This window comes from Sebastes umbrosus, chromosome 1 (genome assembly GCF_015220745.1).
Source record: "Sebastes umbrosus isolate fSebUmb1 chromosome 1, fSebUmb1.pri, whole genome shotgun sequence".
NCBI classification, from domain to species: domain Eukaryota; kingdom Metazoa; phylum Chordata; class Actinopteri; order Perciformes; family Sebastidae; genus Sebastes; species Sebastes umbrosus.
This window is the reverse complement of record NC_051269.1, coordinates 34,479,346-34,498,031: the sequence shown is the minus strand read 5'-3', so window position 1 is coordinate 34,498,031 and position 18,686 is coordinate 34,479,346. Positions and strand designations below refer to the sequence as shown.

The following is an 18,686-nucleotide window of genomic DNA, read 5'->3' as shown; positions in this document are numbered from 1 at the left end:
GTTATTGAACGTCAACACATTTTTAGTACCGACCACACTGTGTCTGTAGCACTGAGTATCAAAAGCTATACCAAAAGTTGGAATGAATTAGATTCTGAATCTTGTTTACGAGGGTAAACAGCTGGGTAAAAAAAATGTGCTGAAATCATAACAAGGCAAACTCAAGCCCAACAGGCAACAACAGCTGTCAGTGTGTCAGTGTGCTGACTTGACTATGACTTGCATGTGAGTATCATAAAGTGGGCATGTCTGTAAAGGGGAGACTCGTGGGTACCCAGAAAACCCATTTTCATTCACATATCTTGAGGTCAGAGGTCAAGGGGCCCCTTTGAAAATGGCCATGCCAGTTTTTCCTCAACAAAATTTAGCGCAACTTTGGAGCGTTATTTAGCCTCCTTCGTGACACGTATAACATGATTGGTACCAATAGGTTCCATTTCAAATGATGCCATGATCTTCACTCAAAGATACAAGCTAAAAATCGCAAGTTGTGTTTATGCGTTAAAGAAATTATTGGCGTTCAAACAAATTTGTGTTAATGCGTTATTATCGCGTTAACTTTGACAGCCTTAATCTTGACGAATTACAGTTTATTCCTCAACTTTGAACAGAACCAGGTGTTTCCCCCTCTTAGTCTCTATGCTAAACTGAGCTAATCCTGGATCCAGCTCCTAACATGAGAGTGAGATCAATCTTCTCTTCTAACTCTTGGCAAGAAAGCGAATAAGTGTATCTCCCACAATGTCAAGTTATCCCCTTTAAATACTGATTTTGGACAATTCTAGATGTATTGTAATGGACAGTGTGCATTTAGGGGGATCTAGGATTTTGTAGTATACTGTCATTAAAATTCTTTAAAGCAACATTTTGAAAGAAGGTATTGGTACCAAAACTCACTCCCGTTAGTATTGAAACATTTCAAAAGATACCTAGCCTTATTCTCTACTCAGATATGCAACATGCATCGCTGCAACACGTTCTTATCCCAACTCGTCACATACCGCCGCATTGTCACGCCCCTTGGCATCACTTTATGTTTGGCATCAAAACCCCTTTATTACACGGCTTTGTTTAATACTTGATTCTGATTGGTCAATCACGGTGTTCTACGTTCTATTATTTCTTTATAACAGACCGTTGCTATGTGCGTAGTTCTGATGTCGGACTCTGGCGGACCATATTTGTGTCAGATTATTGATTTCTTAAGTAAGTAGCCGTGGAATAAGCGGGATAATTTACAGCTAGCAGGTCATTGTGAAATAAACCCCTTCGGGATGATGCAAGACGGGTGCCGCATCGCCCTGTCGGAATTTATTTTCCAACAATGACCGGCTCGCTGCACATTATCCCTTACATAGTTACCCTTGGCGTCACTTTAGGATTAAGCAACAAAACCACTATAGATAGGTTTAGGTAAGAACCACATGGTTGGGCTTAAAACTACTACGTTTGTAACGTGAAAATGACACTGAACGTTGTGAACACAGGACACGAACGAACAGCTGATTATAATGTGAAAGTGAAACTTAATGTTTCCCCCCCGCCTGATGTGTGTCTTTTCGCTCTATAAACTACGTCACCACACTCACAGCATTTACTGTTGCTGCGTATGGGTTTACAGTTTATTTTATGGAACGCCCGGTGCGTTTCATACCGGTGCTAAAGGGTGCCGACAGCTTAGACAACACCTCTGTATTTGACGTCCTGGGAATGAGAACGGGCTGATCATTAATGACGTCTATTCTGAAGTTCTAAGCAGGACTTTGACTCGTGGACAGGGTGACTCCGTGAACTTTTCGCATGTGCCTCTTCATCAGCAGCCTCTCAGTAAATAACTCATCACAGTCCCCGCATTTGTACGGCCTCTCCTCCTTATGTTTGGCTAAAACGTGTTTCCTCAGAGTTGAACCCCTGTTGAAAGATTTGCCACAGACGTGACAGCTGAAAGGCTTCTCCCCTGTGTGAGTTCTTATATGTTCTGTCATGTGTCCTTTCAGTTTAAAACACTTGCCACAGAAATGGCAGCTGTAGGGTCTCTCTCCTGTGTGCACCCTCATGTGGTTCTGCAGATTGCTCTGACAGGGGATGTGTTTGCCACATATGTGACAGTCAAAGTTTCCCTTGCTGTCATGGGACTTGCTTTCGTGCGTCTTGAGGTGCCATGTGAGCACAGTTTTTTTGGTGAATATGTAGTTGCATATGTGGCAGCGGTATAAGGTGGTGCTCGTCTTCTCTTCGGAGGGCTCCGGCTCCTCTGCAGGGGTTTGCTTTGTCTCTCTGCCCTCCTCTGCCGCTCTACAGTCTTCTAGCTGCTGCACCGTTTTGATGAGTTCTTTCGTCAAGGCGTCACCGTCATCGCTGTCCTCCGCTGAAGGTTGATCCTCGATCCCGTTGATCCACAGCTCCTCCTTGTGCTCCTCTTCAACCTGAGAGGGTCCCGGCTCGTCCTGGCACACAGCCGGGCTCCACTCCTGCTGTTTAATGGGAATCTCCTCCGCAGTTGTCTGTTTGGCATCTGCAAGGATGGAAACAGATATGCATTAAATAGTGCCAAAATAGTGCTCCCATCAATCCACACCCATCAGGACTTTTACCTTTGAGATGAGCAGAGCCACATCAACTTCACGAAGGGACAAACCAGTCAAGAGTGGGAAACTCAGAAGAGCCTCAAACTGGGAACTATTTTCTTGCGTATGTGTGTTACACCAAAACATAACAATGACAAATAATTACTATTTTGTATTAAGGAGTGAATTTAAAAGGATGCGTGTACTATATCTGGATACATAAAGGTGTGTTGCCTTGTAACCACCTTCTAACATTAGCAGTATGCATGTCAATCTCTCCATAGTCTCAGAGGTACTACCTCCCTTAACATTGAATGCAAATTTCAGCCCGGTCGCACGAAAAGGTTTGTGAATGACACAAAAAGTATTAGGCGTGTCATTTTCACACCATGCAGTCTGTACCGACTGCAATGCAAATGCATCCGCTCGAATATGCTACAATCAGAGCTAGTGACGTAGAATAAAAAGTGAGAAAGACTTCTTATGGTTGGTGGATGGGTCTAACAAACACAGGACTTTCAACCAGGAGACCGGTGTTTTGTTTTGTAAGTTACATACGTATTTTACTTAGTTTACATACTTATTTTTGACATCACTTGAGTCACAAAAGGCTTTATAGAACTTTTTTTCTCATATGCAGTAGTACAACCCAAGACCTGTAAACAGACTTTGACGTGTAAAATCAAGTTCCCCTTTAAAGTCACTTCATACCGTCTCACTGACCTCTCTGGTTGAAAGTTTCAAGTCTGTTGCACATCTGACTACCATCAGCATCCCTGATTGTTTGTGCTTTTAACAACTTAAGGGATCCTTATCAATATATTTATGTCAAAAAGTCAACATCTGCCAATATGTGGCTTTAAACTCTTTTATAGCCATGATTTTATACCTTCACATATATTGCTCACAAACACACAATGAAAACACTGCAGCTGTAATTACATGTAGGCTACTGTAACTTTATTGGCATTGCTCTTCAAAACAGTACATTACACATTGCAAGCCAATAAAACAATGTTACATTTGAATTAAAGGCAGAATTTAAGGAAGTACAATAACAAAGTTGAAAATCACAGTGCAAATAGCAAATTTTGTATATAATAATAATAAAAGCCCTTGAGATGTATTTGATTTGCAGGTGTAGATTTATGCATTTGTCAAAGTCCAGCAGTTGTTTAACTATACATTTTCGGCCGATAATGAGAAATTTACATTATTATGTATTATTCTGATAATGAAATTATAGCCAATAAATTATCGGCTGATAATAAGAAGACAAATTGCAATTTGAAATACAAATTTGCTAAAAAAAAATAGTGATGTCAGTTAGATTAGGTCAGAACTATAGAAAGGCGAAGTGCCTCCCCTCCCAGTGGACCCCATGGGACCTTATTTCGGAAAAAAATATGTATGGTGGTCAAGACAAATATTATTTTGATCCCGTTCGAATTGTGCCATGAATCACACATATGATGTTTGTTAATTTAAAACATAATTTTGCAAGTGAAGAAAGTCTCAGTTTGTAGTAATATCATTTAGTTTTGTGTGAAACTGCTCAGTGAACTACATCTCTCGTTTCGCACAACATACGTCACCAACACTAGCTAGCTAGCCAACTTAGCTATGTTCCACACACAAATGTAATGTTATCTTAACTGATGTGTTTTATCCAGCGACTCCTGGTCTTTTCAATCAGCTGGGAAGAGAAAGAATGAGTGAAACCCGTTACTGGTGTGAATACATTCCAGTACAGCTTAAGCGAGAGAGACGTCACTTACGCGACTTTTGGGTGTGTAGTCTTTCTAATTACGTATTTTCACAGTCTTGTACACAGTCTTAAAATTGGATCAAAAAAATATGTCTCTTGCCATTGACTACCATTCATATTTTTTCCAAAATAAGGACCCATGGTGGTCCACCGGAAGGGGCGTGACTTCGCCTCTCTATGGAATATTAAATCATCCATCTTTGCTAACAACATCCTAGCCTTTTTTACCCTCAGTTGTGCATGAACTACAGGTTATGAACTTCTGAAGCAGGTAATCATTCATTATTGGTATCGGCTGATAAAAATCCATATCGCGCATAATTTAAATTTATGTGGTACATCCAGTATATTTCTACTGAGCGTGTTACATGTTAGATCTGAAGCAGATTACAATTACAGCAACTCATCAAGAGCATCCGAACAGTAGAAGTTGTATTGATGCAGTGGATCATAATTTGGGGAAGCATGTCAGCTGCAACTTCAATAAACATACAAGCATAAAAAGCAAAACCATAACGAAGCCATCGCCATCAGACTCAGTGCAATTTCTGAACTTAAAACAGTAGTCAGCATCAGCATCGCTACAGCAGCTGTATCTCATACAGAGAAGGTGACATCGTGGACCGTCTTCATGTGCTGTTTGAACACAACAAGCAGAGGAAAGCGCTGGCTGCACTGCATGCACTTGAACGGCATGTTCTCCCTGTGTTTGAGCCTGGCGTGTTTAGTCATGGTCGAGGATCTGTTGAAGCTTTGCCCACAGATGTAGCAGGTGTAAGGCCTTTCTCCAGTGTGAGTCCTTATGTGTTCTTTCATGTGGCCTTTCAGTTTGTATCTGTTACCACAAATGGGACAGGCAAATGGTTTCTCTCCGGTGTGTGTTCTCATGTGGCAGATCATGTGACTCCTGGAGTCTGTTATTCTACCACAGATGACGCAGGTGAACGCTTGGTTGGTGGGCTCTGGTACACTTTGTGTTTCGTGAACTGCGAGGTGCAACATTAATTCGACTTTTCTCAGAAAAGGCTCACAGCAAATATTACAAAAAAACATGTTATTCTTCTTTGTGTATAATGGGGAGACTCCAAAGGATGGTAACGCTTGGTCATCTTGTGATGGTATCCCATATTCCATGTGCTCTCCGACTGTTACAACTTGAGTTAGGTCGTCTGGCGCTTCGTATTCGTCGTGCTCTCCAACTGTCACAACTTGAGTTAGGTTGTCTGGGATCCCATTTTCTTTGTGCTCTCCAACTGTGACAATCTGAGTTAGTGTGTCTGTAACGCTGCTGTATGACAGACATACAGGTGCCTCCACAGACCTGGTCCAGAGGTCAGTCAGTTCCTCTTTAATGGGCAGGATGACCGGCTCCTCGTTGGCCTCACTGGGAATACATTCCTTCTCTATCTTCTGCTCCTGAGCACAAACCTCCTGTGTCGGTGTGGGCAAATCGATCTGCCTTGAATCTGCAACAGTGGATAGGAAAATGTTTTTGGTAGCAGCTAGAAAAAAAATCACTTCTCTGATCACACATGAACTAGATGTTGGGAAACTCAAATGATCCCCCAGCGGTGACCGTCGTCCTAACAGCGCCAGAGAAATCAAAAGCAAGTTGTGGTCTGAAAGCAGTGAGTTAATAAAAATGCATTTGCAGCACACCAAACAGAAAACACGATAGATAGAGTAGAGGTGATGCAGGTGAAATTCACAATGTTGATTACCGCACCTGTGCATTGTGAGCTATTCATAATAGAGTGCAGCAGGAATGAGTACCAAAACCCGATAATGAGTTAGCATTTTACCACTTCCGGTTCCTTCGTCTGGAAGTCAGTGTTTTAATGGGTTTTTAGTTAGATGCTTGAAATAAGGTCTGTGGTTAATACAAGCTGAAGAGATTTTAACGTTTTGTTCTATGATATAAAATACGTCTAATACTAACAAGTGGCTAAATGAGACTACTAAACGTCATTACGCCGACTCGTCCACCTTTACAGCCTCGTTGTGTACACTCGCACTCACGTGACTGTTGTGTAGTTCGTTTATAGCCTAACGTTAGCTTTTTACTTTTGGCGATTGTATTCACACTTAAAATATCACAAAAGAGGTGTTAATTTGTGAAGATTATTTTACGGAACAAAACGTGTAAGCATCATAAACGTTTGTTATTTTCTGCAATAATCCAAAACCCAATGGAAAAATCCCGTCGGCTTTTTGTCGAGGGGAACCCAGGGCGATGCTGACTTCCTGGTTGGCTGTCAAAAATACATCATCCCTGGAGCTCTCTATATCATAAACAGGCCTAACAACTGATGCAAGAAACAGAACTGTGTGTAGAACATGAGCCAAAACAAGAGAGACTGTACTGTAATGTTTCTCAAATAAGCACCTGAATTATTCATAGATAGTGAGCATAAGGTGACAGAGAGACCTTGTGTCAAATGGTAATGTGAACTAACTTCAGGGAAACAAAGTGATCACTAAACAAGGAGTAGTAATCACATAACAAGGTACCTGAGCAAATGGCTCTAAATGCAACACAACACCAACACTCAGAAGGCATTGAAACCACTACTCTGTATACAATACTGCTGCCACACATTATTAGCTGTCTTTAATCCTACCGGTTTTAAAAGGTACAGTGTGTAAGATTTGATGGCATCTAGTGGTGTGGTTGCAGTTTGCCCTCTGCTCACTCCTCCCTTTCCAAGACTCGGTAACGTGAGGCCGTTCGCCTCGCTCAGAGGCCATCCTTACCATAATATCACTACTTTAGGAGCAACGGAAGTCAGACGCCAGCTGGCGGTACCACGGTTTTGCACTCTGCGGCTCACGTTACCGCAGTTTCACAATAGGCGCGGAGAACTACGGCGGCCTTGAGGTAACGAAAAACGTGAAAGGCTCTCTCTAGAGCCAGTGTTTGGTTTGTCCGTTCTGGGCTACTGTAGAAACATGGCGGAGCAACATGGCGGACTCCATGAAGAGGACTCGCTCCCTATGTAGATATGAAGGGCTCATTCTAAGCTAACGAAAACACAACGATTCTTAGTTTCAGGTGATTATACACAAAAGAAAACATGGTTATGAAAATTATATTCCATTTCTGCTAATAGATCCCCCGAAATACTACGCACTGACCCTTTAAGTGATGCACAATAACACTGTATGGAAAAATTGACTCATGCTGCGTTCATGTCGTATGGGATGGATGGTAGGGGTGAGAAAGCTTCCCATTTTTCAAACTTGCGAGTGTTCATGTTATGAAGATGGTTGTATGATGACAAAGTTGTTCATGTGGGGATTAAAATACTGGATGGATTACAGTAATTACAACTCGGATGTTGACGTGTCGTGAACGCTATTTACAAGTGAGAAATTGAAAGTTCTGATTATTCCAATGTGACATGAACCTGGCATTATACTTGTGTTGGTGGACCCATCATCTTGTTATTCCACATGCAGTTTACAGCTGCTTCCATGTTTTTTGTAGTTTGGGTTCACAAGTGAAATAGGTTGGCTAATTTAAGATATATTACGCAATGGATCTCAGGTGCGATTAAATTCTGTGCAGCTTTGTTTCATCCCTTCAGGTTAAGGACTTCAATTTCTCCCACAATCCCAACATGCTTTTAGCGAGCATAAAAAATGACTGGGAGTTTAGGGGCCTTAACTTAACATGCAGTCTGTCTGTTATAACACCAGAAAGATACAGGACCACAGGTTAGAATTACAAAACAGGAAATTATAAAAGAGATCCAAAATACAGTTACAGTATGTGACATCACACCAAGAACGAATTCATCAACACATGCTCACCTTTAACACAATGTTCACACAATTCTAATGCTTATTATGAAAACGTATTTAAGCCGCTCCTCCACATGTTTTGCCTGCAACCTTGGATTTTATGTCAACATTAATGGTGTCCTATTGGTGAGTATTAAAGCTTACAGTGTTTTATTCACTCAGGAAGAAAACACTGTGACTTGCAATGAATTTGAAAATAGACAAACCAGTTTTCTCTACAGGAACATTTAATTATTATTATGTTGTTTTTCCCCTACTTGCAAGATAGGAGTTTTAGTGTTGCTTTTGGTGACTCGAGGTCATTCAGGTTCAAAATGACCATATTACTGGGGTTGTCCAGAGGTGTTTTTCATGTTTACTCCTATAACATTTGCAGATTTGCATACATACATTCATACATTTGAACAAAGCTAAAATAAACCACTTGTTTATATGAGTGAACTATACTTATTTAATGTACAAAGTGCTTGTGTTTCAGTAGTGAGAACATGATAACCCACCCGCCTATGTGCCCTCTTCCACCAAAGTTTCAGTGGGGGAAGAGGAGAAATTAAAACGTTAATTTAATCAATTTGGGCACTGTTAGGTGGATTAAATGCCGAATTTCGAGTGTATCCTTCATATATATATAAAATATATACATTATCAAATATTTATGTTCCACAAGTAACGATAACACCCTAGTAAATAAAGTCACTTTTAATTGAGATATTTTTCAATGTATTTTGGTGTCTCCCTCTACACAAAAAGGTAAATGAGTGTCTCTATGTTGGCATCACTAACTGTGTTATAATGGAGTTATTATAGGGCCTGGAGTTGAACTTCCAAAATAAAAAAAAATAATTAAAAAATGTAAGCCATATGCATTAACGCCGACAAAATTATCAAATAATTAAAAAAGCCAGGGTTAAGTCTGCTGACTGTCTCAAAAGCCTGAAGAAGAAGGGAAGATAGATTATTTAGTAAGTATTTATTCTTATTATGATCTGATGTTACCTTCAATATACAATCATTAATATGTGTCTCTTATGAGGGTAAGTGTTTAAATGTAGCAATAACATATTAATTTGCTTTCATGTTGCCTCAGTGTCTTGCTGAGACGAATATTATAATTGTCCTTATAAAAGCTGGCATGGCAAATGTATAGTTTTATTTTGAAAATTAACCGGAAATGCTCAATAACCGTTACCTGTCATTAGCTAGCAACCCGTACCGTTAGCTAACACGGGTCGCTAACGTAACACAAAAAACGTTTAATTAACTTTACACGGTGATGTGGTTTAGTTATTATTGTTCCAGTTACACTGTTAGCTACCTGGCTGTTAGTTGTTAGTGTAAACAGTCTGAAACGTACCTGTCCGGTGCAGTCTGATCTCTGGTTTGTAGACCAGATCCAGCAGCCGCTGCAGCCTCTGGTTCTCCAGTTTAGTCTGGTAAACCTCCTCCTGGTAGTCTATTATCGTCTTCTCAACGAATCCATAGATGTCTACAGCTGCTGCCGTCAATCTCTCCGTCAAAAAGACGTTAAATGACTGAAGCGTAGCGTTAGCCATCATGCCAACCTGACTGTTAGCTCTCTGTTTTGTAGCACAGTGTGACAGCCTTTGATCACGGCCTATTGAAAGAGGATAGGACACAAATAGCTGTATGACGCATGCGCAGTGTAACTGGAGCTGAGGCGAGTGCAGACTGCGCATGCGTTATAGCTCCGGTTTTCATGCATGATGTATCCTCTTTTCACCCTCCTTGCCTTTTGGACAAGGATACAATAATATGAAACAAGGGTCATACTGCCACCTACTGTACTGCACTGTGTATAACTGTTGTATAGCAGAAGGTTTTTTTTTCCTTTTAATAAACTTTATTTTAAATCTGTTACCAATACAATAAAAAAAATACATGGGTAAAATACATAGAAAAGTAAATGATTGGATACAAATAAAAGTAAATAAAAACCAAAAAACATCAAATGAAGTAAGTTATAGTAACATAAAACATCAGGGGTCAATATAGATAAATAAATAAAATAAATAGTAACTTAAGTCAAAACATTAAATTGAATTAAAATTAATAAAAAATATATTTTACAAGCTTTTTTTTTCGCTTAAGTTATTATCTTGATATACAGTATAGTTCAATTTCTTTGTTAAAACATTAAAATCAGATTTCACTTGTTAAATTTTGCTACAATGATAATGAGGTTGGTTAGAAAATACTCTATTTCATGTATTGTGTTGAACGTTAAACAACCAAAACAATTCATTTTCCTCAAGTTCAAATTCACAGACAATATTCTCCCAAATAAACCTAGAAATATCTCGCCACATGTTAGTATGTGTACATTTCCAGAACAGATGGACAATAATTTCAGTATGGGAATCACACAAGGTACAGCTTAAATCAATGTCATTTTTTAATTTAACAAAAAAAAGGACCTAACTGGGTAACATCAATGAATGATTTTAAATAACACTTCTTTGACCTTATTTACCAGGATAAACTGTTTACAATTATTAACTATTACAAAAATATATTCCATGGCAAAAGTCTTGAGACTACATTGCCATATTCACACATTTTATAATCTATCACTTTTTGTGCAAGACATCGTTGTTTTCTATTATAAATATATAATTGTAAACTTGTAAACCTGTATTATTTCTAAGGTAAAATGTATTTAGGTTTCCAGACATTCATAACCTGGACCTGGACTTATTTCACCTGTCAGCTGCTATACACAATACTGACTTAACTCAAATATACATTAATTTGTGCAATAATTCAACTGTGTAATACTCTGTGATTAATACTGCATTTATACTATACATTTCAAGAAATACTTATTTAATTCTTATTTATACTATTCTGGCATTTATATTAACACACTTAATAGAACCCACCTCTTGGCATTTTATATTTACTTATTTGCACTGTGGTTATATGTTATATATGCACATCTTGATGCAAATATTTGTACATATTTCAAATTATTTTATCTTAATTTTATTACTCACTTATATTTCTTTACATATATTGTGTTTATTCTGTAGCATTATGTATGTAATTTACGTGCTACTTACTCCTTTATTTCTATTTTCTTACATTTCTTTATGTTTATATAAGAGCAACTCTAACACCCCAATTTCCCCCCTGGGGATCAATAAAGTATTTCTGATTCTGATTCATTGTGAGCATGCTGATGTTAGCATTTAACTCAAAGCACTGCCCAGGTACGGCATAGCTGTAGACCAGAGGTTTTTAAATTGTGAGGCGTGCCTCCTCAGGGGGGCTCCAAACAGTTTCAGGGGAGGCTCAGTGAATGGAAGTGAAACAATATTACAGAAGTTATCAAAAGAAGATCACACAGAATCGCCTAAATGTGTGTGATTTGGTTAAAGAGATAGTTCAGAGATACAGTCGTTTTGGGTAATTTTACGTTTTTTCCCAAAGTCAGAAACTAATAAATGCCTTAGGACAGACCTTTTTTTTATGTCAAACAGCAATATTTCACTATCTTGGCTTAATTGTTGAGTGTCAATGTGATTAAATAACATAATACAATAGTCCACTGCTCCTAAAAATGCTTAGAGTGGGTTAAATTCAGAGGTCAAATTTCATGTAAATGCAGTATAAGCATGTTTATGTTTATTTGCAAAACTGAATTTCTTCTTCTTTTCTCACAAAATAAGCCAAAGCATCAGTGTTTCATTCCTTAAAAACAAACAGACATACAAAGGCTTTGTTTCAATAAAATGTCGACACTGCATATGACGCTAATTGCAATTAAACTGGCTGCCTTTCTCATGTTGATGCACTCATGGCTGATTTGGAAAACCAGAGCCAGCTGATATCCAGCTTCATGTTACCAGTATCTGTTGCTGTAGAGAAAAACAAGCCTTTATGGCAGACAAAGTTTCAATAGAAAACCTTGCGTGTGGTAATGACCACAATCTCCCCTGGAGTGGGTCGACAGGACGGTGTGGCAAAGCAGCTAGTGGTGCAGAGCTCAAGTCAAAGAATATATATTGCTAAGAAGTGAAAGCTAATTATACGTTCCATTGGGGCGCCAGCGCCCAGCAGCAGATCTAGGCCTCCGCCATTTTGGACTGTAATCTAGTCGATTACCATAATGATGCCACTAAAACATCCATCTACAAAGTGCCGTACAAAAGTAAACCTAAATTATTTCTATTCTATTGTCATAATTTTAATGTCTCTACCGAAATGGCCTGTGTTGAACAATAGAAATATTATAAATATGCATACTATTATAACTATTTACTTACTTATTTATTTATTAAACTATTTTGCCCGGCTGCTTCCCAGAGAAGCATAAAGTGAGCGATGGACATAAATGGAAGTTAGAAAAATCCACCACACCGATTCTGAGAGCAATCTCAATCTTTTTCATATCAAGGACCTCAAAAATGGATGTCCAATAGACCATAGACCAAGGATGTATAAGAGGTTGTGCCCTGTGCTTTTGCCCTGCGTGTTAGTAAATAGCCTTCAACTACATTAAATTCTGTTTATGTCATGCTACTAGCGCTACTAGTGATGAATTACAGCCAATATATCCATTATTACAGCGGCATACAACTAGCAGGAAGCTGGCAGAACCGGATATGTCATATGAGCGTGCAGGGCAGTGCAGTCCTGAAACAAAAAGGTATCCTCTGATTCAAAGACGTCTCTTTATACATCCATGACTATGGACTCATTGGCGTTTACAGTCCAAAATGGCGGAAGCGCTACTGCAGCGTCATTTAGCAACCATTGCCAAAAAAGCACCAGAGTTTCGCCTCTTTGCTTCTAAACTCTTTGCTCTAGTTCCATATCTTATGGACTGCAAATCTGCCTCCACTTTGACACATATTCTCAAAAGAATTAGAAAATATAAAATGGACAGTATTGTTAGTCAAAAGAGATTGGCCTGTTCACATAGAGGCGCCAAATGCAGAAATGTACCACAGGTACAGTGGCAAGTGATCCGAGAAAACCAACACGTTTCAGCTGATGCACAAGAGATTCATATTTGGTTCTAAATTACCAAAATGTTTGACCTCAGTGTCTTAAATCTGTGTAACGTTTTCTACTGACAACATCTAATGTAGCTCCACACTGCCTACATATGGCCAGTTATCCAAAGAAGAAAAATACAGCAAACAGTGAATGAATTTCACATGTTCTTGGCGTGGACTTGCATGTGTCTCATCATGTCCTTCTTATATGCAAACTGTCTGGAGCAGATGACGCAGCGATAAGGTTTCTCTCCTGTGTGTGTTCTCATGTGATTTACCAAGTTGCTCCTTTGCCTGAATCCTTTCCCACAGATACTACACACGAATGGCCTCTCCACTGTGTGGATCCTCATGTGTATTCTCAGACATTCAACTCGTGCAAACCTTTTGCCGCATTCTTTACAACAGTGTGGTCTCTGACCCGTGTGAATCAGCATGTGCCTTTTTAAGTGGGACCTTTGTGTATATGTTTTTCCACAGACGTAACACAGATTGTCCTCCTTGTGTGTTTCTAAGGGATCAGTCCCACTTCCTGCAGATGTTGAATGCTTTGAAGGACAGGGAATGGCTGTGTTGTTTGCATGTGATTTAGCATGCATCCTTAATGAACTGCTGTGGTGGAAAGATTCTCCACATAGCTTACAACACAAAGGTCTCTGATTTGTCGTTTTTTTTATGCTCAAGCTGGGATCACCGGTATCATCTCCATCCCCACTTTCTGAAGAGAGGGGCTGCAAGAAATCGATCTCTCCATAGCCGTCTGCTTCCTCCTCTGTTTTCATCCACTCAGTTGAAGTGCCAGGAAGAACATCTCTGTCTCCACTGGTCACAGTTTGGGTCTGACAGCAAGAAGATGACTCCGTGCTCTGTTCATACTTTAAACAGGCAACAGCATCACCTTCTAACAGGTCCTGCAGTTTCCCTTCGTCCTGGCTGTGCCAGTGTTCCTGCGACTCTGGAAATCCTGGTCCTGATGTCTCCTGCTGCACCAACACCTGACAGTATTCAGTGTGCGATGGCTGCGTGGAGGCTTCAGGCATGCTGACCTCCTGGGAGACTGTGGGTACAATGAGGAAAGAATATATTGATGTATAAACATCACTGCTACAACACAACACTACTACGTTTACTATACTGTATACTGGGGATGCACCGATCCGACTTTTTCAGTCCCGATACCAGTAGCGATACCTGGGCTTTGGGTATCAGTATCAAACCAATATGCGAATTACATACTATTTCCAGTGAAATGTTATAGTATGCAACGCTGGGCACTACGGCGGCATAAATATCCCACAATGCAATGCTGTAGTGATGACAACGTTCATAACGGATGTTGAGGGACAGCTCTGTAACGTCAATGACGCTTCAATTTAACTGTAAGTATAAGATTTCACTTTGCTAGGCGTAATATATTTTTAAAATTAATCCAGACTTTGATTATCACAAACCGTCTTTTTGGACAATGAGGTTGACACGGGTTACCATGGTTACACGTCTCCAACCGGCAAGGAGGCTCTCAGGAAGTGACGATGTGAATTACTGCTCAGTGCGTCCGAAAAGATACATACTACTGTTTATTCACACAAATGTATGTAGAACAATAGTACATCTATTGAGTATGTAGTGCATAATATACGATTTCGGACGAACCTTAATGTGGAAAAAAATTTATAAACAGCTGAGACTGACGGTAAGTGCCTGGCAATGACTTGTTGTGAAGTAAATGCAATAGAACGGGGGAGGGAGAATGCCACATCTAGTGGCTGAATGTTATCAATAGCACCTTTAAGGCTATATGCTTGTTCATTGTTCAGTTAAGGAGTAATAAAGGCTTTAGGACAAGACTCATCCCTCCCCCAGTCCTCCCAGTTTACCATTCCCTTTAAATCCATAACTCTTTAAAAGTTTAAAGTAACTACGGTAACGTTAGCTCACTGGACACTCTAAGACATGATTGTTTCTCCAAAAAGATGCCATGACAAAGAAAACAACACTATTTACACAGACTTCAACTCACTTCTAGGCTTCATTCTCTTGATAGACCCTGAGCCTGAATTGATGCAGTAATTTTAAGTCCAGTGTTTGCCTTAAGGAACAACAAACACTGTCGAGTTTGGTGTGAGAGAGTGCAGTGAAATAGAGAACCCTCACCTAATGACAGAGCTAGTGGCCTCACTGAACTCTTTAGCCTATATTAACTAAACACTATTAGCTAAAGACAATAACAAACAGCTGTGCACCAACCTGCTGTGATCACCTCCGCTTCCTCCTGCTTCGAACCGTCAGCTGGCGTTAGCAGCACGCTATGTTTATCATCCTGTCTGGAGCAGTTGCTGCAGCGATAAGGTTTCTCTCCTGTGTGTGTTCTCATGTGATTTACCAAGTTGCTCCTTTGCCTGAATCCTTTCCCACAGATACTACATGCGAATGGCCTCTCCACTGTGTGGATCCTCATGTGTATTCTCAGACATTCAACTCGTGCAAATCTTTTGCCGCATTCTTTACAACAGTGTGGTCTCTGACCCGTGTGAATCAGCATGTGCCTTTTTAAGTGGGACCTTTGTGTATATGTTTTTCCACAGACGTAACACAGATTGTCCTCCCTGTGTGTTTCTAAAGGATCAGTCCCACTTCCTGCAGACGTTGAATGCTTTGAAGGACAGGGAATGGCTGTGTTGTTTGCATGTGATTTAACATGCATCATTAATGAACTCCTGTGGTGGAAAGATTCTCCACATAGCTTACAACACAAAGGTCTCTGATTAGTCGTTTTTTTTATGCTCAAGCTGGGATCACCGGTATCATCTCCATCCCCATTTTCCGAAGAGAGGGGCTGCAAGAAATCGGACCCTCCATAGCCGTCTGATTCCTCCTCTGTTTTCATCCACTCAGTTGAAGTGCCAGGAAGAACATCTCCGTCTCCGCTGGCCACAGTTTGGGTCTGACAGCAAGAAGATGACTCCGTGCTCTGTTCATACTTTAAACAAGCAACAGCATCACCTTCTAACAGGTCCTGCAGTTTCCCTTCGTCCTGATTGGGCCAGTGTTCCTGAGACTCTGGAAATCCTGGTCCTGATGTCTCCTGCTGCACCAACACCTGACAGTATTCAGTGTGTGATGGCTGCGTGGAGGCTTCAGGCATGCTGACCTCCTGGGAGACTGTGGGTACAAGGAGGAAAGAATATGCTGATGTATAAACATCACTGCTACAACACAACACTACTACGTTTACTGTATAACAGTCCTTCCCAAAGTCCTACCTATATTCAAGAATTGCTGTAGTGTTGATATGTAAATTTTATTAAAGGTCCCATATTATGCTCATTTTCATTCTTGTATTTTATGTTTCTATTAGAACATGTTTACATGCTGTAATGTTAAAAAAAACATTTATTTTCCTCATACTGTCAGCCTGATTATGCCTGTATTTACCCTCTGTCTGAAACGCTCCGTTTTAGCGCATTTTGACGGAATTGCAACAGAGTTGCGTTGCTAGGCAACAGCTTGGGTCCATGTGTACTTCCTGTCAGCTGATGACATTCACATACACTGCAACCAAGAATAAACTGGGATACATTTAGATAATTTACGTTTAAAATTGTGTCAAGGGTCTAAATATCGTAAATTTGTGACATCACAAATGGGCAGAAATCCTGACAGCTTGTTTCAAATGCAGAGTTTCTGAATACGGGCTGTGTGTATTTCCCTGTGGATTGAGTGTTTCGATACTTTCACAGTATTTATATAGAACTTAATCCTGCTTTATAATAACAAAACATGAAAATCTCACTTTTTTATAATATGGGATCTTTAACTTTTCTATGAATTGTGTGGATAACTAGCTGCTGTAACACAATAACTCCCCAATATGGGACCAATAAAGTACATCTATCTATCTATCTATCTAGCTAGTGCAGTAAAATAGAGAACTGTCTCATACTGACAGAGCTAGTGGCTTCACTGAGCCACACTATCAGCTAAAACAACACCAACCTGCTGTGATCTGCTCCTCTTCCTCCTGCTTGGAGCCTCCAGCTAGCGTCAGCAGCACACTGTGTTTCTCCTCCTTTGACTCATACAGCTCGTTATGATACTCTATGATGGTTCTCTCCACAGCACCGAGGATCTCCTCTGCTGCAGCTGTCAGTCGCTCATTGACAAACAGTTTCAGCTGCTGTAACTGAGGCATTTTAGAGGACGAGAAGATACCTCCAACTTCCAACTCCCGTCCTCTTCTTCCTCTTCTTCGTTAGAGTTTTATGGCGGTGTGCAAACACCTTTATGGTGCATTACCGCCACCAGCTGTCTGGAGTGTGGATCTGTCAGGACTCTTTATACCAGGGGTCACCAACCTGCTGCTCTTTAGCCCCTCTCCAGTGGCTCCCTGTGGATTTTTAAAAATGGAAATGAATAACTGTTTTTTTTTACATTTTCAATTTTATTTATCATTGTTGTAGGTCTAGGGTATTAGAGTATTAGGGCCACATTGAGAAAAAAAAGTTAAATCTGAGATTTAGAGAATAAAGTCATATTATGAGAATAGGTCATAACTTTACAAGAAAAAAAGTCGTAATATTATGAGAATAAAGTCAGAAGTTTAAGAGAAAAAAGTTTTAATATTATGAGAATAAAGTTATAATATTATAAAGTAGTAATTTCACGTGTTATTTTCTTTTTTTCCTCGTAAACCTCTGACTTTTTTTCTTGTAAAGTTATGACTTTATTCTCATAATATTACGACTTTTTTCCTCGTTAAGTTATGACTTTATTCACGTTATATTACGACTAGGTACTAAATTTTGAATCATTAAACAAATACTTTCAAGGTGAAATAGGAATTGGAATACCTTCCCTAAATATGTATTTAACTCAGCGGGTGGGATTAGATTTTTAATAAAATGTGATTACAATATTGATAAATTACCTGCAAAATTAACAAATTTTCATAAACAAGCTCTGCTGGCCTGGAAACTGATCTATAAACCTAATTTTTCACCAACTACTTGCTACTATAACTACCCCTATGCTACAGTGTGAACATATGGGAAACAAAAAAGATGTGATGAGAAATGTTTTTTTATTAAATAACAGTGACATCTTTTATTCTTATATGAATATAATACATCATCATTTGATACTGAAAGTTGAAAACTGTCTCGGCTGCGTTTTTTCATGTTAAAGTGCAGTGCAGTATATACAAAGTAAAAGAGTGTAATTAACACTTACATTAGCTGAGATGTATCGCTGGGATGTTTACACACTGAAACACAGGGGGGCCAAATACTGCTGCTGCGCCGCTTCTCTACGGGCTCTTATGTTCAAGATTGATACACATCTGATGGAGGACACCCATAGACGTACTGTATATACAGCACGTTTATGTATATTTGTCTATGAGGAGACCTGCTGTGACATCTCTGACTGGGGTTTGGCTAGAAAAGCATCACCCTTGGAAGTTTTAAGAGCAGCGCAACAGCAATTACCATGATTTTCTCAGATTCAGTTTCTTTAATTTAAAGGAAC

The 18,686-nt window shown here is 39.6% G+C and overlaps 2 protein-coding genes across 4 annotated transcripts; both read right to left on the bottom strand.

Annotated features, from left to right (window-relative positions):
- Positions 1-1,577: 1,577 nt before the first annotated feature.
- Positions 1,578-9,776, bottom strand: LOC119498125 (zinc finger protein 624-like). Of its 2 annotated transcripts, XM_037786664.1 has the most exons (3): positions 9,494-9,776; positions 1,672-2,515; positions 1,578-1,639 (listed from the first exon to the last, which is right to left on the bottom strand). In XM_037786664.1, the coding sequence occupies exons 1-2, from the start codon at positions 9,693-9,695 to the stop codon at positions 1,752-1,754; spliced, it is 966 nt and encodes a 321-aa protein (XP_037642592.1). In that variant the 5' UTR covers positions 9,696-9,776; the 3' UTR covers positions 1,578-1,639; positions 1,672-1,751. The 2 variants fall into 2 exon arrangements, with proteins under 2 accessions (XP_037642592.1, XP_037642582.1); XM_037786654.1 differs by lacking the exons at positions 1,578-1,639; positions 1,672-2,515 and adding an exon at positions 4,158-5,801 and having other exon boundaries at positions 9,494-9,770.
- A 2,646-nt stretch (positions 9,777-12,422) lies between these two features.
- On the bottom strand, positions 12,423-17,496 carry LOC119486365 (zinc finger protein 3 homolog). Of its 2 annotated transcripts, none has more exons than XM_037766470.1 (3): positions 17,157-17,496; positions 15,408-16,322; positions 12,423-14,217 (listed from the first exon to the last, which is right to left on the bottom strand). In XM_037766470.1, exons 1-3 carry the CDS (start codon positions 17,350-17,352, stop codon positions 13,319-13,321), a joined length of 2,010 nt encoding a protein of 669 aa, XP_037622398.1. In that variant the 5' UTR covers positions 17,353-17,496; the 3' UTR covers positions 12,423-13,318. The 2 variants fall into 2 exon arrangements, with proteins under 2 accessions (XP_037622398.1, XP_037622485.1); XM_037766557.1 differs by lacking the exon at positions 17,157-17,496 and adding an exon at positions 16,424-16,562.
- Positions 17,497-18,686: the final 1,190 nt, after the last annotated feature.

Excerpts from the sequence above, each read along its gene's own strand:
- LOC119498125 (XM_037786654.1), bottom strand. The coding sequence starts at position 9,695 with ATGATGGCTAACGCTACGCTTCAGTCATTTAACGTCTTTTTGACGGAG. Across the intron at positions 5,802-9,493 it reads GATCAGACTGCACCGGACAG|ATTCAAGGCAGATCGATTTG; the intron begins GTACGTTTCAGA and ends CCACTGTTGCAG.
- LOC119486365 (XM_037766470.1), bottom strand. The coding sequence starts at position 17,352 with ATGCCTCAGTTACAGCAGCTGAAACTGTTTGTCAATGAGCGACTGACA. Across the intron at positions 16,323-17,156 it reads AGAGGAGCAGATCACAGCAG|TCTCCCAGGAGGTCAGCATG; the intron begins GTTGGTGTTGTT and ends TTGTACCCACAG. Across the intron at positions 14,218-15,407 it reads AGCGGAGGTGATCACAGCAG|TCTCCCAGGAGGTCAGCATG; the intron begins GTTGGTGCACAG and ends TTGTACCCACAG.